Raw genomic sequence first — 21,320 nt, forward strand, 5'->3', positions numbered from 1 at the left:
TCAAGCTCATGCATTGGTCTAGTGGTAAACTTGTGCATTGCTTGGCTGTAAAGAGTTTACTGGTTCTAATCAATTTATTTTCACAATTGTCATGAAAGGTTGTACATTACAAAATCAATTTTAATCATAATCGAAGAGAACCATATAAACGCATATTTATGTCGTTTTAACTACGTTATAAAAGGCGTTATACAATCGCATATATGCCAACGTGGTTGTTACTTAAAGTAGTTCATATTGAAAACCAAATTTAAGTGGATTATCATGAGTAACAAACACCTTTAGAGTTTGTTGCTTTTGCTTTCTTTCTTTCAATTTCAACTTCTTGTGTAATCTTTCAAAAACTTTTGATACATTCTTCATTTCCTGTCTAAGAAAGAATAGAATGTCATCAAAAGCACATAAGCATGAAGCAAAGCATAATATCAGTCCATTCTACGATTGTACTTTGTGCAAAAATATTAGTATCATATAATAACTCAATTACATATTAAAGATTTTAATATATTGTGTGTATACACCTCAAGATAAAGAGAAAACGTTAAGTTGATGAGATTCGGTTGTTTATATGTATGGTTGCAAATGAGCCGAGTCGAGCCAGAGTGTGCTCGAGCTCGAGCTCAAACTTAATCGAGCTGGCTCGTTTTCATTATCGAGCTCGAGCTCGGCTCGTTTAAAGCTAGAGCCGGGCTCCCTTAATTTTTTTAAATTTTTTATTTTTTATATATTATTTTTTTTTATTTTTTATTTTACAAATATTTTACAAATTTTGATATATAAAAGGAAAAAAATATAATTTTAACATACACATTGTCACATTATATAAAATTTATAGACTAGAAAATTTATAACTTTATATGTTTTATTTTAGTTATTCTTTTATAAGGTTTTAGGTACCGAGTGGGCGAGTGACATAATATATGTATAATTTTATTTATTTACTTTTTGGTATGCTGTTATTATATATAGATATTAAAATTTAGGGTTGAATCTAAACGAGTCAACGAGCCGAGCTAACGAATCGAGCCACGAGCCGAGATGACCCTTGCTCGAGCTCGGTTCGTTTAGAAATCGAGCCGAGTCAAGCCGAACTCATTTAGAATCAAGCTTTTTCGAGTCGAGGTTTTTTTGAGCGAGCCGCGGACTTTTTTAACATATAATATTACCATGCAACCTGGTTAATACAAATATTATAAAACTCGCTAAACATATTTTGGTAGATGGTAGAAAGTTTATGCCTTGCCCCGATTCTCCTCAATCTAACCTCAAGTTTCTATATATGTACCCGAATCTCTTTGAACACAACTCAAAGTTACTTACAATGCAAGTAAGGATCATCGTACAACATATATGCATGACATGTGACTTCTCACACAAGCAAAGAATTAAGAAAAGGAAAATCAATCACGTTGCTCATGCTCTTAAACCGAACACTCATTCTTGTTTCAACACACTCACAACACAAACACCAACATGAATATCAGGTTACGTAACCGTCAAATGAATCACGAACCTGTTCCGGGCGGACAGGGCCCCATTCCGGGCGCGGTCCCCACTCTTCGGCAAGACGATTACGAGCTAAAACACACGAACCCGCTCCTCGGGGGCGAGAGGTTAACGAGCACGTATGATCTTGTCGAACAAACGTATCATCTTTATGTTCGAGTCGTGAAGGCCAAGGAACTTCCTCCAGGCGTTGATCCGTATGTTGAAGTTAAACTCGGGAACTACCGAGGCCGAACACGCCATTTCGAGAAGAAAACGAACCCCGCGTGGAACCAAGTGTTCGCGTTTTCGAAAGAGCGGGTTCAGTCTTCGACTTTGGAGGTTTACTTGAAAGATAAAGAAATGTTCGGGCGAGACGAATATATCGGGAGAGTCGTTTTTGATTTAAACGAGATCCCGACACGTGTGCCGCCAGACAGTCCTCTGGCGGCACAGTGGTACAGGGTGGAAGACAGGAGGGGGCATAGTGAAATAATGCTTGCGGTTTGGATGGGAACGCAAGCCGACGAGGCGTTCCCAGAGGCGTGGCATTCAGATGCATCGTTTGCGCACGGGGAAGGCGTGTTTAATGTTCGGTCAAAAGTTTATGTTTCTCCGAAACTTTGGTATCTTCGGGTGAAAGTTTTGGAAGCTCAGGATGTTATCCCGAATGACCGGACGAGTGTTCCCGAAGTTTCGGTGAAGGTGGAAGTCGGGAACCAAATGTTGCGAACGAAGATAAGCTCCGCGAGGACGATGAACCCCGTGTGGCATGAAGATTTCATGTTTGTGGCTGCGGAGCCGTTCGAGGAGCACTTGGTTCTAACCATTGAGGACCGGGTTCACTCGTCGAGGGACGAGGTTCTTGGGGTGTTGAACCTTCCGTTGACCGTGTTTGAGAAGCGGCTTGACCACCGACCGGTTCATTCCCGGTGGTTCAATCTCGAAAGGTATGGAGTTGGACCGGTTGGTGAGATGAAGTTTTCGAGTAGAATACACATTCGGGTTTGTTTAGAAGGGGGGTATCATGTTTTAGACGAGTCAACTTTGTATATAAGCGATCAAAGGCCGACCGCTAAACAACTATGGAAGCAGCCGTGCGGGATTCTGGAAGTCGGGATTTTGGGTGCGCACGGTTTGCTTCCTATGAAAATGAAAGACGGGCGGGGGACGACTGATGCTTATTGTGTGGCGAAGTATGGACAAAAGTGGGTCCGTACACGGACGATTCTCGACACGCTTAGCCCGAGATGGAACGAACAATACACTTGGGAAGTGTATGATCCGTGTACGGTTATCACTCTTGGTGTGTTCGATAATTGTCATTTGGGAACCGAGAAACCAGGTACGCGTAGAGGTGGCAAAATGAGCGGGTCTATTCATTTAGATGTTATATTTAATCTATTTTACTCGAATAAAATATAATTCAAATCGACCTGATTAAAGATTTGTTAAAACTATGTTTTATATCTGACAGGTACAGAACGAGATTCAAGAATCGGGAAGGTGAGGATCCGGTTATCGACCTTAGAAACTCATCGTATATACACACATGCGTACCCACTACTCGTGCTCCATTCGTCCGGGGTGAAGAAGATGGGTGAGCTCCAACTAGCGGTTCGATTCACCACATTATCACTAGCCAACATGGTGTACCTGTATGGTCACCCTTTATTGCCCAAGATGCATTATCTAAACCCGTTAACGGTTAACCAAGTCGACACACTAAGGTACCAAGCCATGAACATAGTGGCGGTTCGGCTAGGTCGAGCCGAACCGCCTCTCAGAAAAGAGGTGGTCGAGTACATGTTGGATGTTGATTCTCATATGTGGAGCATGAGAAGAAGCAAAGCCAACTTTTTCAGGATCATGTCGTTGCTTTCGGGTTTGTTTTCGGTTAGCAAGTGGTTCAACAACGTTAAAGAATGGAAGAACCCGGTCACAACGGTTCTTGTTCATATATTGTTTTTGATATTATTATGGTATCCCGAACTCATACTTCCGACCGCATGTCTCTACATGTTCTTAATCGGGCTATGGAACTACAGGTTCCGAGCCCGGCTCCCGCCTCATATGGACCCAAAACTCTCATGGGCCGAGGCGGTGCACCCTGATGAGCTAGATGAAGAGTTTGACACTTTCCCAGCATCAAGACCACCAGACGTAGTCCGGATGAGGTATGACCGGATTCGAAGCATAGCCGGGAGAATTCAGACCGTGGTGGGAGATGTGGCTACACAAGGAGAGCGGTTAGGCTCGTTGCTCAGCTGGCGAGACCCTCGGGCCACTAGTCTGTTTGTGGCTTTTAGCCTTTGCTCAGCGGTGGTTCTTTATGTGACCCCTTTTCGGGTGGTTGCATTAGTTACCGGGTTGTACATGTTGCGACACCCTCGGTTCAGAAGCAAGTTGCCTTCGGTCCCAAGTAACTTCTTTAAGAGGTTACCCGCGAAAGCAGATAGCTTGCTCTAACTTGTTTCAAGCCATTAAGCAAAAGCAGGAAACTGTTGATTTTCTGATATTTCAGTTTCAATTTCCATGTAATGTTTATATATATATAAATGAGTGTTTTTCTTTAGTTCAGACATGACCAACCAACACAAAATCAGAAACTGGAAATTAACAAACAAATGTAATAATTAATAACCAGAATCAAGTCGGCTGATTCGACTAGTTTTAGATTCATACTAGTCAGTTTCATAGTTCGGTTTATGATCATTTAATGGTTCAGCCAAAACTTTTAAATTAGCTAAACCGCTTAAACCAGTTTATTTAATTTCTCGTTTTTTAAAACCAAAGTTGAACCAGACCATGAACAAACATCAACTGGACGCATAACACAATAAACTGAATATAATAACTTGACAGCAAATGTATAGATTCCAAAATTCAGTAGCGATCGACAATTAAGAAAAAAGAGTTTTTCAGTGTTGATCACCATAAAAAACCGACACAATGCAGCCTCTAAATCTAGAGTTTGCATAAACATAATCAAAAAGTTGATTCTAAAAGACAAGCTCATGGGGTTTCATGCCTGCTTTGAGTGAAAACCGTGCACCCAAATAGGTTTTGAGATCAGGAACAGCCTCAATGGATTTTATCAGTGATGCATCCACTGATTTCCGGTCATCCTTTTTGTCTTGTGGGAGCACGTTCTTTTCCTATACAGCATCAACATATAAAAATTAATATGAAAATGATCAATATTTAACATGTTATTTATACAAAATAAATTAAATTACCTCTTTCTCTACTTCGAAAAACTCGCCCTCTCCTTTAGTCTTCTTCTTTTCAACTTTCTTTCCGAAATACTTGTCATCAAACTTCTCAACATTAACTCCCGAGATGTCAACTTTGGTTGATGTGGCAATCACATATGATTGGTTCAAGAGCCACCTTTAAAAAACGAACAAAACAAATATTGATATTTGTATAGACAAAATCACCACTTGAATACATCAATGAGCTCAAACAATGTTACAATATTGAATTCAAAACAGAAAATGGTTTGCATAGTAGCATACTAAATTTCAAAATCTGATTTTTTAACGGTCAACCATGGTACATTCCAAATATTGATATTTAAAACTGTAACTTATATTGAAGCATTATTCCAATATTATCTTTATACTTTAAAAACTCATCATTAACAAAGATTTTGATGGTAAGTTTTCTTCAACAAAAGTGTTTACTTCAAAAGAAAGAAGACATAAGATAGCATGCACAATAACAAATACAATTTCATAACTTCACAATTTCAACAATCTTAAAAAGAACATTACCAGTAACCAAAAGCAATCCAGACGTGAGTTGCTTCAAGAAAACAACCCTTTTCCCCTTAAACCTCCCAGCCAAAATAATCAGCACGGTTCCAGGAGTAATGCTAGCTCTGAACACATACATACAACAAAACCAAGTAAACACACACGCAAACATATACATTATAATGTGCAATAAATCAAATTAACCAAACTGAACCGGCAGGTCGGTTTATTGGTTTTCTGAAAACCAATAATGGTGGGTCAGCTATTGTTAACAAAGTTTCCATGCCCACCAAAACTGACCCAAACCGATTATATGTATTTCTTTACATTATAGATTATATGTATTCTTTTGATAATATGTGATATACTAATAATCCAATATATACAAATGTGTAATAACAATCAATTCCGTGGTCAAAAAATTTCTAACCTGAACTTTCAGGCCCAAGTCTAGGGGTGTAAACAAGCCGAGCCCAAGCTCGACTAAGACTTGTTTTGACTTATGAGGACTCAAGCTCGAGCTCCGCTTGTTAGTTGTTTTTTAAAGCTCGAGCTCGGCTAGTTTATTATTTAATAAAATTTATATATGTTTTTAATTATTTTCAGATATTTTGAGAAAAACTTTAAAGAAGCCCGAATCTGGCTCAAGCCGTGTAGTACCTTAATCAAGCCAAATCTCGCCTTGAGCTCAATTGGGTAAAGTAAAACTAATACATAGAAGGTATAAAGAAGCAAAACTAAAAAACACACAAGGCTCGTTAAAGCTCGGCAAGCCTAAACAAGTTTCCCATACAAAACTCGAGCTCGGGCTCGGGCTCGATAACTAAACAAGCATCATTTGAAGCTCAGGCTCCGCTTGTTTCGAGCTTTTTATCGATCCGAGCTCGAGTAGCTCGCCTAATTTGCACCCCTAATGCCAATTATATTGTTTTGAGCTATTTTTGAATAACCTCAACTTTACGGTTAACCGGCCCGCTATAACCTTCAAAACTAATTAACCAAGTTACACATTAACCGACATCCCAATTACAATTTTAGGCCAAACCCAACCCAAACCGACCCATGCACACCCCTACACCGATACTATTCATAATTTGACATCTACTACAACAAATCCAAACAAAAAACCTGAGCTTGGTGGGTCGGGCTTTCCGCTTATTAACAAGCGGTTTCTTGATATCATCTGCTGGATAAAACTTGGGTGGCTTCTCAGCAGGAGCATCAACCACAGCCTTCTTCTCATGCTTAGGGAAAGCACCACCATTTTTGGCCTTAATGGCCCACAAACCCCTTTTGTGGTACATTTTGGACCTTGAGTACTTGCCCACACCTCTGATTAAATCTGGGTTTCTGCATACATGTGGCTTCCTTTGTTGTGGTGCCATTGAATGTATGTTATGTTACCTGACAATAGTAATAGTATTAAAACAGAGATAAAAGATTGAGATTTGAATTGTTTTGTATATAGTTTTTGAGGTAAATTGATGGGATATGAGATTGTAGAGGTGGGTTTTGGTGATTAATGGATGAAGTGAAGGAAAATTAAAATTGTGTTTACCTGTGGTGTGTCTGGTGAAGATTTTTCAGAGGCGGAAACCCTAATGGCAAAGGTTTATATGTTAAGTGTGTCAAAGGGCAAATTTGTAATAAAGACCTTCTTTCTTTAACGTTTTTCAATTGTGCCCTCTTTTTCAAAAAAATAAAAAATAAAAATGAGAGCGGTTAATTCGTGTCTTAACATGTTTAACAGGTTATAAACGATGCATTTAACACAGGTATTAAACATGAATGTGAATCGTTTAGTCACATTATATGTTATGGTCATAAGACAGTTATAAATTTCAGGTACCAATAAAAATAAATTATAAAAAATCACATACCTCACTTTTTTTATTAGCAGGTGTTATCGTGTCTTAAATAGGTGTCCAATTGACAGACCTAAAAATATCTAAAGAATTATGTATCTCAAGTTTATTATATAAAATCTAAAATCTGTTAATTGTTAAAACTACTTTGTCTCGTAGTTTGATACTTTTCATTGATTGCACTTATATCTATGCATGTCGTAAATTTGTAAAAGCTTCAAATGTATCCTCCCATTTCTTCTATATCTTCCATCTCACACGTTCTCATCTATCTGTCAGCAAAAAAGGACGGGGAAGATAGTGATGTAGCTGAATAGTGACGTCGATGGTGATCGAAGGAGGTTGTTCAGCCAGGAGGGGAGGAGGGGCGGCTGAGGGAATTGATGGATGATCCAACCATAGAATCAGTATTGGCTATGCACAGAAATTATTAGTCAATCACATGATTTGGGGGAAACAAACCCCTAAATCAGCTTTTGCAACAAAGACGAAATAACCACTAAATGATTGTTATAATTTATCTTATCACTAAATAACTTAAATCAATTTGATAACATTGTTGGATTACGTTCCACGCAATAAGTGGGCTAGGTTATGACCATGATTTGCTGAGAAACATAAATCATAGATGTTATAAAACGATAAATAACTAAAGATAGACTTTACCAATTTGTGACTAATAGGGATTAAATACTCTAAATAATTTTTTGGTACGTTAAATAAAACTAAGGGAAGAAGAAGAAGTATCCTTAGCGGAAGATGCTTCCATTTATTTCTAAACACTACGCCGAGACAACTCTCCTTCAAGTTGAGCCAATGCACTTGTAGCTTTCTCGAGCGCTGCTGAAGTCTGGGCGTACTCCTCGAGATGATGGGTATCAAATCTTGCCTTGGCCACTGCACCCAGCCTGGCATGAACCCATCTCAGATCAAACCCAAAGCACCCCCCCATATCTCGAACGTCCTTCTGAATGTCTTCAAAGACATCAGCCGGTACCTCCCCCATTACATAAGCAAAAAGTTTGAAGATTATTGGGAAAATCATGTCTACCGCGTATCCTCGAAGTTCTCTTCTCTGGGGTTGGAAAAAGTTTAAGGGGAAGTTGTCCAGATGGATTCCATAAGGATGGACGTGGTGCGTTGAACACTAAGGCCTCTCCACTCGACGTAATCAGGATTTCTACTCAAACCCAACTAAGCCCTGAGGACACCTTCTGCTCGGAGGGCACAATCCAGCATTTCTTACAAAGTCTTACAACGGATGTGAGCTTAACAACCCTCGTGCCATGCCCAAGCCCTTACCTTCGCCCTATACCGAAAGATATTAGTTCATTGATCAACTACCACTTGATCCCCTAGGTAAAGGAATTTCTCTAAGGTGCCAAAGAGTCCCCTCTTAATAAGTAGGGCTTTGCTGGTCTTGCAAGCATTCGTCTACGTTTGCTCGCAAAACTGCTAAGGTTAAGATAGCCAATCCGTTGTTCAATCTAAAATAGTGAAATAATAATAATAAATAGGGTGGAGTAGTGGGAGAGAAGCCAGAATGAGCATTCGATCTGATCTTACCTGCATATAAAGGATAGCTGGGAAGACGAAGCGAGAGAGTGAAAGACCGTCGGATGGATCTCTCTGGGGACTGATGTTGATTTATGAAGGCGAATATCGGATAACTGAAGTTAGGAGGATTGTAGAGTGACAAAGGAGCTCCGGAGGAATGCCGAACGCATTGCAGACATGCCTTTGGATATGGTTTCCGCTGATTGGATTAGTCTTACCATCATCTTCTCTAACCTAGTCAAATCAAGACTGGCATTCATCTCCATAGCCCTTTTTCTTTAGCAGTACAGGCCGGCTGGTCGGGGTTGTGTCCTTCCGAGTTCTACCCCCGCTACCACAAAGAGCACTGCCCAGCCACCGCTCGAGGGTACCTCCGCTCCCCGACCGAGCAAAATGGAGAAAATTCGCGGGAAAGGAGAGATAAAAAAGGGAAGGTTCTGCTGAGACTCAAGTTCCCCTGCCGGAGCTCCCCGAACCTGAAGTAGAAGTCGAGGGGCTGCTCAGTGATAAGAAGCGTCAAATGATTCGGACAGTTGTCGCGCTGGCGGAGCAGGGAGCCTACAGGGAAGATTGGGGCAATGAGGAGTTCGACGATTTAGCCCATCGACTAAATCTATCGCTGAACCAACTTCCGAATCATCTACCGAATCGCATAATCAACCGGATCCACCTAAACCTAAGAAATTTCCTCTAGACAGAATGAGGCTCTCGTTGAGAGATCCATTAGTGATTGGCCCACCCCTCCTGGCAAAGAAAGAAAGGCAGGTTCAGGCGATTGATCAAAAAAAGATTTCCTTCCCTTTCTTTATGACAGAGCAATTGAATGCAGCGGTGCAGGGCCTCTAAGATTATGAATAAGCTATTCATTTTCCGTCCTATTGAAGAAATTCGGCATGATGGTAGTAGAGTAGTCGATCTGATCTCGCGCGCGGGCGGATAGAAATGCCTATAGATAAGGTAGGCGAGGCTAGCTTGCCGGCAAAAGGCGATTGTCTTTTGTTTGATGAGAACGAGAAGGGCAATTGACTGCAGGCCTATTGGGTGGGGGCAACTGGAGGAAGACAGCACGGGGCAAAGCAAAGGGCAGAGCTTCGAGTGACGGGCTGTCGAAGAGCAAAGAAAAAAGTCACTCGAAGCTCCTCTGTCGCGCCCTAGCCGAGCGGTCATCGTCTGCACAAGCAAGCAGATTAGCTCCGTCATTCCATTATTGTGCCGGCAGGCCTGGGCGAGCGAGGTAGGCTTAGATTAGAGGGAGGGGGACTGCGAACGTCCGCCCCATGAAGCGCCGGGGAACCATGCATTCCTCTCGGGCTGGGCTCTCGCGTGTCCGGGGTCCGATCAGATCAACCAGCGACCGGTTTACGGAACAAGGAGTTAAGCAAGGGCCGGGAGATTGATGAAAGAAACTGGCCGAAGTCAGTGTTGTGTTCAACTCCGCGGTTACAGTCAACTCATAGAATACTCTCCTAAGTAGATATTCTTTCTATCCATAAACAGAAAGGGGGGGAGATTCCTGCTTGCCTACTTCGCGGATCGAAGGGAGAAGACCTATTCAATAAAAAAGTGCAAGCAAAAAGCATTCTATGAACGAATTCCTTCATAGCCTTCATAGATAGAGTAGAGAGAAAAGGGAGTAAGCCTTTGGTATTCTGTTCTTATTGCTTAGTTCCTGTCTATCTCTATCTATCAAAATAGACCCGGAAAAAGATCAGTCCATATAACTAGATTCGGAAAATTCACATACATGGAGGGGTGAGGCTTGAGTCTACTTTCTATTACAAAAGTAGAGAGTAGAAAGAAGACTCACTACTCAATTCGAAGGCGACACGCCTTGCTGCCTTTACGAGGATTTCCCTTCTTTGCTTCTTTTGTTTGAAATAGGACCGGGCCGGGTAGAATCCGGTTGGAAAGAAAGAAAGAAACCGCCAGAGTGGGGGATTGTCCTGTCCTCCTCACTGACCCCAAAGAAGGTGGCTCTGCCACTAAGCAGGCCGGCAGAGAGGGCACCAAATGCCTAAACAAGACAAGAACCAACTATATGCTTAACACAAACTTTCTGGTCCTCCCTCTAGCACACGGGGAGCGGCCCTACGCACCGGGGGCGAAGCGTAGAGGTCACTTTAGCTTGTTGTACCGGAGTGGTTCATCGTCAAAAGAACAACAATGGCTTGTAGCATTTCCTATTGATTTGTCTAGGGGATGGGATGTAAAAGAAGGCTTTATCGTCTAAAGGCAGGGGTGAGCTTTCTCACTATACCTCGCTCTTCTTTTATCCCGCCTGCTTTCTTATCCCTGTTCCGTAAATTTCGTACGTAGACAGTTAGTTGCTCTGACTAGTTTTTTAGTGCAAAAAAGGACCAACGACGACCCTATCCTAAAGGAGAAGAAGGAGTAGGAGCAGCGAGTGATTCTCCTAAGAGAAGGAGGACTTACCTTACACGAGTAGAGGAAAGTACGATGCTAGGCGTGGAAGAGCTTTTTGTATGCCTTCAGAGAGAAAAGCCTTCACAGCGGAGGAGAAAGCAAGATAGAAAGCTTCCTCCGAAGCTTTCTATCTGAGTAGTCACTACGGCCTACCCTAACGCTGAGTCTTTAGTTTCACTCCTTTATAGGTCGGAACTCTGGAACCTAAAGACTTTCTCAATCAGATAGGAAAGATGGATTGAGCGCACGTTGCCTTGATTTGAGGTGAACTCCTTTTCCTCTTCTTCCGGACCGGACCCTTCCATGCGAGAAGCTGGAAGTCGAGTTATTGATGAATGAGAATCTAATGTCTTATTAAATAGGAGCGATCTTTTCATCCAACTAGAAATATCGAGAAATATCGTAAGAGAAGAAAACAACTTCACCGAAAGGGCAGGTCTTTCTTTTTATTACTGATCTTATCAAGTAGTGCTTCGATAAGCCACCGCCCAATAGAAAAGACAAATAAGAAAACTTATGTTTAAAGAGCATTTATGAGGTGGTTAGGATTTTTTAGCAATACCATAGTCTTCCCACTGAATTACACAACTCTGGTATCTAGAAAGTGGCCAGGTTGACTAGGAGAATACCTGCCTATGGTCCAACAGTCTGAAGACGCCCGAATGGGGATTCTTTGTGGGAGCTTGCTAGCGACCTATTTGGCTGCCAGAACACAACCCGTTATTATTTTCTTTTCCTATCGTCCAACTCTGAAGGGGTTGTTAACCAATGTTTTCCACACCAATAAGCAATTATATATATTTAATGAGTGAAATAAATCAATGCAAGAGTAATCATTTCTTTTCCCATTTCCCTTAAATGGGAACCTTTGGATATTAGAGGTCATACTCTTAACTTAAGACGACTCTAGAATGCGAAACTCTCAAATCTTGCCACATTTAACTAGTTATCATTAATTACATATTAATATAGGGCATCCTGTTACCGGATTCACTACAACTTGTTTTCGTTCGTGTTCATCTATTCATCAAGGTGAGTTCATAGCCCCATTCTACTATTTTAATCTTTGCTGTGTAAACATGCAACTGTTTGAAACTTGTGATTCTTGGAAATATTTAATACTTGTATAAATTGTTTGTGTATACATAATCGCTAAACACATTAACTTGTAAACCCCGTTGTATTAAGATGATAGATCTATTGGTCTAACCCACCCACATACGGTCTTTGGTAAAGACTAGTGTGTTCTAAACCAGTGATCATTTGTTAATCTTGAATCAATTAAGTTTAATATCCGGCGTGTCAGGATTAAATGCTTTCTAAATTGTGTCAAGGATTGGTTGTAGATCATGAATGTATACAATGCAATTAATTCGTATGAATTATCTCAAAATGTTTGGTATGAGGTAATAGAATGAGCGAGGGATTGAAATAGACGACGTAATGGAATGGATCATTACCATTCCATTGACATGTTTGGTTACCATGTGGGAATGACATTAATTATTTGTTTCAATTTTTGGTAAGCTATAAAAAGTCATAATAAAATAAAATGGTAATGAGTGACGGTGGGATGGTGGTGGTGGGCGGCGATCAGTAATGGTGGTGGCGGGAGGTGGGCGGTGGGAGGGATTGTTGGTGGTGGTGATAGTGGGCAGTGGAAAGCGGCAGGTGATGGTGGTTATGGCTGGGAGCGATGGTTGGTGGTGGCGGTGGTGGGCGGCGATGGTAGGTGGTTGGTGGTGATGGTAGAGGCGGGTGGTAGTGGCGGCGTGCGGCAGAGGCAGGTGGTGGTGGCGGGGGGGCGGCAGAGGCGGGTGGTGGTAGTGGCGGCGGGCGGCAGAGCGGTGGAGGCCGTGGTGGGCGGTGGTGATGAAAGGGCAATTGGTAGTTGTGGTAGTGGTGAGAGGGCAATGGGTAGTGGTGGTGGGAGGGGGTGGAGGTGATATAGTGTGAAAGGGGGATGAAATGAAAAAAAACAAGGGGGTGAGTGGAATGAATTTGAGGTATTTTAGAGGGAATAGAATGGGCATGGTAATAGATGATTCCAGTCCATTGACCAACCAAACACATTTTTCTTCATTCCATCATAACAGTCCATTCTATTTCACCTCTCATTTATGCCAATTTATCATAAAAGGTAAAAGGGGGTAAATGAACTATGTGCTATGATGCACGGAAACGCGACCTAGGTGCCGTACCCCGTCCCGGAAACTCGCCGGGGACGGAAACGCCGTCGGGGACGGCGGGAAACGTTTCTTGATCGTTTCTGTAAAGTTGGGGACGGCCGTTGACCGTTTTAAAAATTCAAACAGTGTTTTGATACGTTTACAGAACTTTGGGGACGCTTTTTAAACGTTTCTGGAAGTTAAAAGGTGTTTCCAGACCGTATCCAATGGATTCCGGCGCCATATACACTATTCCAGCGCCGGAAAACGGATGAAGAAGATGGAGGAAAAAGAAGAAGAAGAAGGGCGGCTGTTTTAGGTTATATTATTTTAGGTTTACACAATAAACCCCTTGATCTTTCAATTGTTTGCTTCTAGTCCCTAAACTTTGTTAATATTTACATAAATAGTATTAAATTAGGTTATGCATTTTAACATTTAACCCTCACTATCTAGACTAGCTTACATTTGGTCTTAACTTGTAATTTTATGCATAAAATGTTTAAATGACATTATATGTAAATAAAAATTATATATTTATTTATTTATTGGTTACTAATAATTAATTACCTATGTAATATATATATATATATATATATATATATTTATTTATTTTATATATGTATATTTATTTTATATATGTATTTATTGTCGTACCCGTGCCGTACCCGTTTCTTGATTTTTTGAGTTTTGCCGTTTCCCGTTCCCGTTTCCCATCCCCGTACCAGTTCCCGTGCAACATAGACTATGTGTTGATTGTCCTCTAAATTGAAATTTTCTTTTTTGGTATGTAAATGCATACCAAACGCTACCTTATAAACATTACTATTTGAGTCTTAAAACCTATGAATCTCACAAACTATTAGTTTAATTAACGTTTAATCGCATGTTTATAGGCAATGGTAATCAAAAAATAAAGACTTGTGTCTTTAGCAAAACCTGAAAATAATTATATAATTTCTTATGTTGGATATCGTCTTGTTTGTTTCGAACATTAAATCTACGAAATTAAAGTTTTTACATTGTATCTTCTGTCATGATTTTCAATCGTGCAGCACCCTCACTGATTCCGCCTTCGGCTTGAGGGTGTGACAACGGTGGTGGTGGTGTGGGGGTAAGCGAGTGCGACGATGGTGACTTCCAATAAACCAAATTATTTTAACAACAACGACAACAACAATTTATGTAGATGTGAAAAGATGATTTTGTCTTTGGCCCTCCACTTTTTGAAAGGGGGGGGGGGGTGGGGTAGATGTTCTGATTTAAAGTGGAGGTAATATAGATGTTATATGTCAAGTGAATAAATCTTTGAAATATGATTGGATCTGTCCCTTAATCACAACGACATAAAGAGTACTTTGCTCAACAGAGTTATTACTTTTTTTAACGAATGGCAGAGGATCTCATGTAAACCTATTTTTTCGGGGCTATATTCTAGGTTGACTTCTCGACCGTCGTGAGACTGGACCCCCTGATACGCGGGAACCAGATGAAATCAGTAAACCCTCGCCCCCTGTTAGGTTTGAACTCGGGATTAAAGTCCTGAGTCATCTCTTCACCCATATATCGATGGAAATAGGCAAAGTAAGAATCGAAACTTCATCTCCATTATTGAGGGTAGACCATCTTACCAGCCGAACCAAATTTACAAGACAACTATTACTTATTATGGGTTTGAATCAAATGTTAATTTCATTTGTACGTTAACTTTTTCCCAAACTTATTATTGTGTGAATCATCATCAATCATCAATCATACCCAGTAGAGTCCTACCAATAGCAAAGCTATAAGTAGGGTCTGGGAAGGGTGTGATGTAGGCACACCGTACCTCTATCCAATGGGATAGATATGTGGCTTTCAGAAAGACCCTTAGCTCTTGACTACATATGTATGCGTCAATATGAAAGGAAATCAAAGTTCAACTATAGTATAATTGATAGTAGCACGTAGTAAAAATGATAATATATATATATATATATATATATATATATATATATGAAAAGAAAATATCATAATGGTGTATGGCCAAAAATAAGGAATATAAAAGCCCCTAAGGTATTCATTTTTCCCTAAAAATCCTTAACTTTAATTCTACTTCTCCAAGAATTCATATCCCTAACCATGTCCTCTGAGAGATTTAGGTCTATCAAATCATGCCTAATCCTCTCATCCCACGTCAATTTAGGTCGTTCTCTACCCCTCCTCCCCTCTATAGTAATGTTTTCTACGGATCTAACCGGGTTCGTTGTGTGTCTTCTCTTCGCATGTCCAAACCATCTCAATCTCCACTCTCTTATCTTGTCTGAAATGTTAGCTACCTGTAATCTCTCTCGAAACACAACATTTCATATTCGGTCTAACCTTGTGTACCCACACATCCAGCGTAGTATTCTCATCTTTGCTACCTCCATCTTCAGCACCTGTACCTTCTTGATGGCTCAACAATCTGTTCCGTATAACCTTGGCATATAAATTTTTCCCTTTGTGTGAATCTATTAAAGAATTAAATGTAATGTAATAAAAAGGAAAATGAGTTATCTCTGTTTATGATTTTGGTGTACCAGTTGGTGAATCATTATCCCCTCTCCTCACCATCATCTTCATTTCACCTGCAAAAACCTCTTGTGGAAATTAAATGGCTGCCACAATTTCATCATCCATAATATCATCTTACCTCCATCACAACCCATCATCTTCCAAATCCTTCAAACCACAACTACCCATTTCTCCTAAATTAATCCAAACCTCACTCAGATTTCATATTTCACCTCTAACTTCAAACACCAGACAACCCACACGACTACTTTGTGTTGCTGAAGACACTCAGCCCACGGTGGACCCCACTTCGGAAGCAGCCAGGAGACTGTATGTCGGTAACATCCCTCGTACAACAACCAATGATGACCTCCAGAAGATATTTGAAGAGCATGGTGCAGTTGACAAAGTTGAGGTATATTATTGTTGCATCAAGGTTTTGACTTTTCAAGTCAAATGACTTAGGATTCGAATGTTGTTTATCTTTTGTTTGTTTAAGCTGATGTGAATCCATAGTTATCATCAAAGATTTTGACTTTTGGTGTACCTAGGATTGTCCAAATTTGCTCTAGTTATAGTAAACAATTCATCTTTTGTTGCCAAAATCTTGGTTTAAAAATTAAAATGCGGGTGGTGCTTTTGATTTCGATGCCTGATAGTGATAGCGCCGATGTTTTAAAAAACAGGTTTTTTAACCTTACCAGGTTGGGATCGGAAAACAGGTTTTAAAAACCGGTTGTACTGGATTGTATCGGGACAGTTCAACAGATTGACCACTTAACCAAAAGTAAAAGATAATCCAAAGTTCATGATTCCATGGTATACGAAAGACCACTAGGCTAAAACTTTTAATTGGAGGTAAATATAGGCGGCTAAAAGTCTTTGCTCTAAAGTCTAAACAATAAAATATACCTTGGCTTAGACTGGTACAACAATATAAACCAGTATTACCAGTAATACCCGTGGTTCAAATTACAAGCCACTGAAAAAAATGATACTAAAATATAAGGTATTATCTATCTATGACGTTGAAACACTGATAGCGCAATGCGAGACGTTGGTCATTGAAAAATTACTGAAAAAAATTTATAGCCTTATAGGTGATTTTTTTAACTTGTTAACTTTTAAATACTAAAATATAAGGTATTATCTATCTATGACCAAATTTGTTCAATTGATGGTTTTATTTGTTTAAATACTCAAACCCATTGCGTGATCGACAAATTATGGTTAACTGCATAAGGTGCCCCATCAGACCACATAAACACTCAAAATTAAAGTTGATTACAGTGATTTCAAGAATCATAATCAGACATATATTCAATTTCAGTTAGTGATAGTCAAGTTTCATTCCTCTCATTTATTCAGATGTCAACCAAACAGTCAAATCCCACAAGAACTTCCATTTTGTTTTCGTTTAAAATAACTGCTATTATCCAACATCGTTAAGAATACATTAACAAGTTTGTCTAACACGGTTTTGTAGGTAATGTACGACAAATACTCTGGAAGGAGTCGAAGATTTGGTTTCGTCACAATGAAGACGGTTGATGATGCAAATGCTGCCATCGAAAAGCTAAACGACTCCGTGAGTTGTTTTGTCTGCTTCCATTACATGCCAAAATTACTTGTTTGCCCCTAACTCATGTATTAACAGGAAATCGGAGGGCGTAAAATCAAAGTAAATGTTACAGAGAAGCCTCTGAATGGAGTCAGTTCTACACTTCTTCAATCAGATGAAGCTCCATTTGTTGACAGCCCTTACAAAATCTACGTGGGAAATCTTGCGAAAACCGTGACGTCAGATTCACTCAAAAGCCTTTTTGCAGAGAAGGGGAATGTTGTTGGCGCCAAAGTGTCTCGAGTTCCAGGGACTTCAAAATCGAGTGGGTTCGGGTTTGTTTCGTTCTCGTCTGAAGAGGAGGTAGAAGCTGCCATTTTGGCTTTTAATGATGCTGTAAGTTTGTACATCCTGCATGTTTTGACTGTACTAGGTTAGTTGTGTTTCTGATATAAGTTATGTGTGTGCGTGTTCTTGCAGGTGCTTGAAGGCCAAAAGATTCGTGTAAATAAAGCTTAAGACTAGTGTACCGGAAAACAACTCTTAGGGGAGTTATCATTTTGTTATTAAAGTTATTAGAGGTACTTAAACAATGATACTTTTAGTAGACATAATTAATTACATGTACTGCTAGTTCTTGAATTTATTCGATTTTGGCATAAGTATTCAAACAATCTAACACATTCATATTCATATACATAATGTAAAACAAAGCATGTGGTTTTCGGTACTAAACAAGTAAAAACCATGGGAGACCGGCACCCAGCAGACGGTTTACTTAAAATCGTAATTGGTTTGGCTAGGTTCCGTATGCAGAACATAAACCGGATATGCATCAAGGGCTGAGGCAGTTCATCGATTTTTATCATCAGTCTTCACAACTACTTTGTTACTTAAACCGATTGCAATCCTTTAATACTTTGTTCATCGATCTTCATCATCTCATCTTCGCAAGCCAGCTGGTTTGCACCGCTGATGCTCGGAGTAAAGCGCTAGATTAATATGGTGTGACTTGTGAGTCTTACTTTGGAAACTGAAGTGAGTTGTTTCTTGTTTTAACAATCTGCAGCATTTGATATGAGAATTTGGTCTTAAATCATTATTAAATTATCAAAGAGATATGTGGTATATGTAGATGATTTTATTTATCTTGTATAGATATACATAAAGATTTAGGGCTGTATGTACGTTTACCATATATAATGGGTTTATGATACGAACCCGTTCGGATCCAAGGAGCTGAAGGGTTCAAGGAAGATGAAGAGCTAATGGAAATCGAATGGTCTAAATAACCGCTTCAATAATTACTACAATTAGGTCTATATAAGTGTTCATGCTTTAGTTTATGGATATCCATGTTTTATATATTAAAAATATTGGGGTTTGTTAACCTTGTATTTGGAGAATTGCCATCTCGAATCGGCTAACCGGAGACTAGTCCATCTCGAATCGGGTCAACTATCCTTTAATTTCTTGTTTCAAAATCGGGGTTCTATCAGTTTATCGTCAACAATAATTCTGGGAGACATTGAAACCACAACACCAACATCAAAACCAACAAATCTTTACCCTGTCTACAATACATGGTTACAAACATCAAAAACAAAATTCGTATCCTAGACGACACCGATAGCTCTTTAATTACATTTAATAAATTTGCAGTGAAACCGCAACACCAATACCAAAACCAACAAATCTTTACCCTCTCTACACGGTTACAAACATCAAAAACAACGTCCGTATCCTAGATGATACCAATAGCTCTTTAGTACATTTATTAAATTTGCAGATAAGAGGTTCTATCCTGACTAGATTGCGACCTCGCTGGCCATTAAAAAAAAAATGTTCCATTGATGATAGCAAGGAATAACTAACCAACAAAATGGTATGTGTCCACATTTAAAATGTCATCTCGACAAACAAATGAGTTAAAAAATGACGAGATTGAAATATTATTTTTGTTATTTCTTTTTAAAATGAATAGATTGGAATTTCTTGAAAACTCATGATCTCTTTATATTCTCTTCATTTCCTAAATGCATCTTATACTCACCTGGATTACCCTTAAAAGTACTGATTAACACCTGAAGAAGCGTGTATCGACTTACTTGTATACGATCAACGTTCCTCGGGTACGAGTGTGCTATATCACCGATGGTTTTCCAAGATACGAGTTCTTCCACCTACAAAACGAACAGTACCGTGAGCTTACCCCTCAGAAAGAGACAGAGGGGTCCTCTTTGGGGTAACCCTCCGGTGTGAGAATCAGATATTGTAGGAGAGGATAATCAGGATGTGAAAATGAGTAAAGGACTTAGAATATATTTTCTTGCCTGCCTCCAACTGTGGAGGCGGCCTAGTATTTATACTGCTAGGGTTTCCAATGATTTGGCTCAGACCCAATTAGGGCCTTTTTAGCCTCCCCCTATTGCTTCGCGCCACGTGTATTTAGGACACCTGGTGCTCTTTCATTGATTATTCTCTGACCAAGGTATTTCACCTGACCCATGTGTCATCACGTGGTAGCACATGGGCTTTGCTGAGTTGTCCACCTTTCATTGGCAGCTGTCAACCTCAGCACATTCTTTATTCCTTAAAAGATACCTTCTGGAAAGTTGTCTGATGAGCACAATCACGGTTGTCCTTATCCTGATTTGGATTAGATTATTGTCTCATTTATGCGCCTATCCTGGGGATGCGCGGGGTCTTCTCTTATTCTCACACTGAGTGTGCGCGCTGTGTGCATATGCGATATGCGCCACGCACAGGTGTTTCGTGCGCTTGCGCATAGGTTTCGGCTTTGTGTCTTCGTGACATCTTGATTTCAAGCTTCTTATCCGTACTTTATGGGTTGACCCGCCCCGCTCGATGTTGGGGCGGATGCATACCCCTTCAAGCCCCCCAGTCTAATGTGTGTCTTGTCTCGCGCGAACGAGGTAAGGGAGATATTAGACTCAATGGTTCGCTTTCTTAATAGGGTTTGTCTTTTCTTTTTCATTTCTCATATGTGCGTTGCGCGAAATTCCATCCCTTTGGTTAAAACGAATCGTCAATGCACGTGGTTGGTTGGTGTTGACATGCATCAGAGATGGAGGCGTTATGTGTCAGACCTTTCGTGTGCTCGAGGTGTTACAGTGGCCTTTCACGTCTCCTCATACAGTGTCAGGAACACGTGTCGCTCTTATGTTGGCCTACGCCTGCGAGTGGGGGCGCGTGAGCGTAGATCTGATTATTACTTGTTTCTCTTTCTCTCCCCTGGGCCTATAAATCCAAACCTTTTTGAACGGTTTTTTCTTCATCTCCATTGTCACTTTAGAGCTTTACTTGTCTTCTAACCCTTCGATTCAGAGCCTTTATCTTTGCTTCCAGATTCTGTGTTTAAACAATCGGATTGCTCTTATTCTGCAATCGCATGTCTCTTAACCCAGACACTACCGAGTCCCCCAGTAAAGGCCGTGTGAAGTCGATGGTTATCTCTAACTTGAAGAAGACCGGCAAGGGTATTCGGGTTGCCGAGGCTTTGTCGGAGGAGGGGGGAAAGAATAAAACGGTTAAAAGATGGGACGAGATCCCCTGCAAGTTGAAACAGCCTGAGCTTGATAGTCTCATTGCTTCTCAGGGTTTTCTCCCTGAGTATGGTTGTCTGCTCCCGGCAGCCGGGCAGACGGCTGCGGATCCTCCTGCCGGCTATATCTCTCTATATTCTCATTTTTTTACTCACTGTAACCTTCGTCTTCCGATGACAAGGTTTATAGGTGCGCTCCTTCAATTTTATGGGATTCACATATCCCAAGTTCACCCTTTTGGGTTGGTGCGCATGACTCATTTTGAGTTTATGTGCAAAGCTTAGCGCGAAGAGCCTACTCCTCGCCACTTTCAATATTTCTATAAACCAAAGGTTCAAGATTCTTGGTTTTCGTTTACTCCGCGCAGTCAGAAGGTTAAATGCTGTACTGTCACTTTT

At 40.4% G+C, this 21,320-nt stretch overlaps 3 protein-coding genes across 3 annotated transcripts; 2 read left to right on the plus strand and 1 right to left on the minus strand.

The window, feature by feature from the left end:
• Nucleotides 1-1,458: 1,458 nt before the first annotated feature.
• Nucleotides 1,459-3,958, plus strand: LOC143536467 (multiple C2 domain and transmembrane region protein 2-like). Its single transcript, XM_077030450.1, has 2 exons — nt 1,459-2,830; nt 2,963-3,958. Exons 1-2 carry the CDS (start codon nt 1,474-1,476, stop codon nt 3,952-3,954), a joined length of 2,349 nt encoding a protein of 782 aa, XP_076886565.1. The 5' UTR covers nt 1,459-1,473; the 3' UTR covers nt 3,955-3,958.
• Nucleotides 3,959-4,314: 356 nt separating this feature from the next.
• On the minus strand, nt 4,315-6,829 carry LOC143536444 (large ribosomal subunit protein eL6-like). The gene is made up of 5 exons (XM_077030432.1): nt 6,805-6,829; nt 6,375-6,650; nt 5,231-5,371; nt 4,725-4,878; nt 4,315-4,643 (listed from the first exon to the last, which is right to left on the minus strand). Exons 2-5 carry the CDS (start codon nt 6,629-6,631, stop codon nt 4,488-4,490), a joined length of 708 nt encoding a protein of 235 aa, XP_076886547.1. The 5' UTR covers nt 6,632-6,650; nt 6,805-6,829; the 3' UTR covers nt 4,315-4,487.
• Nucleotides 6,830-15,858: 9,029 nt separating this feature from the next.
• LOC143536445 (small ribosomal subunit protein cS22-like) lies at nt 15,859-17,999 on the plus strand. Its single transcript, XM_077030433.1, has 4 exons — nt 15,859-16,210; nt 17,282-17,383; nt 17,453-17,752; nt 17,837-17,999. The coding sequence occupies exons 1-4, from the start codon at nt 15,896-15,898 to the stop codon at nt 17,873-17,875; spliced, it is 756 nt and encodes a 251-aa protein (XP_076886548.1). The 5' UTR covers nt 15,859-15,895; the 3' UTR covers nt 17,876-17,999.
• The last annotated feature ends 3,321 nt before the right edge of the window (nt 18,000-21,320 follow it).

The sequence above is a fragment of the Bidens hawaiensis genome, unplaced genomic scaffold, assembly GCF_021521415.1.
Source record: "Bidens hawaiensis isolate Kalapana, Puna unplaced genomic scaffold, B.hawaiensis_p1.1 tig00010809_1, whole genome shotgun sequence".
NCBI classification, from domain to species: Eukaryota; Viridiplantae; Streptophyta; class Magnoliopsida; order Asterales; family Asteraceae; genus Bidens; species Bidens hawaiensis.

What these genes read in the sequence shown, in the direction of transcription:
- LOC143536467 (XM_077030450.1), top strand. Translation starts at nt 1,474, where the DNA reads ATGAATATCAGGTTACGTAACCGTCAAATGAATCACGAACCTGTTCCG. An exon ending in TTTGGGAACCGAGAAACCAG is followed by an intron (nt 2,831 to 2,962) that starts GTACGCGTAGAG and finishes TATATCTGACAG; the next exon opens with GTACAGAACGAGATTCAAGA.
- LOC143536444 (XM_077030432.1), bottom strand. Translation starts at nt 6,631, where the DNA reads ATGGCACCACAACAAAGGAAGCCACATGTATGCAGAAACCCAGATTTA. An exon ending in GCCCGACCCACCAAGCTCAG is followed by an intron (nt 5,372 to 6,374) that starts GTTTTTTGTTTG and finishes GTATGTGTTCAG; the next exon opens with AGCTAGCATTACTCCTGGAA. An exon ending in TTTTCGAAGTAGAGAAAGAG is followed by an intron (nt 4,644 to 4,724) that starts GTAATTTAATTT and finishes GATGCTGTATAG; the next exon opens with GAAAAGAACGTGCTCCCACA.
- LOC143536445 (XM_077030433.1), top strand. Translation starts at nt 15,896, where the DNA reads ATGGCTGCCACAATTTCATCATCCATAATATCATCTTACCTCCATCAC. An exon ending in GTGCAGTTGACAAAGTTGAG is followed by an intron (nt 16,211 to 17,281) that starts GTATATTATTGT and finishes ACGGTTTTGTAG; the next exon opens with GTAATGTACGACAAATACTC. An exon ending in TTTTGGCTTTTAATGATGCT is followed by an intron (nt 17,753 to 17,836) that starts GTAAGTTTGTAC and finishes GTGTTCTTGCAG; the next exon opens with GTGCTTGAAGGCCAAAAGAT.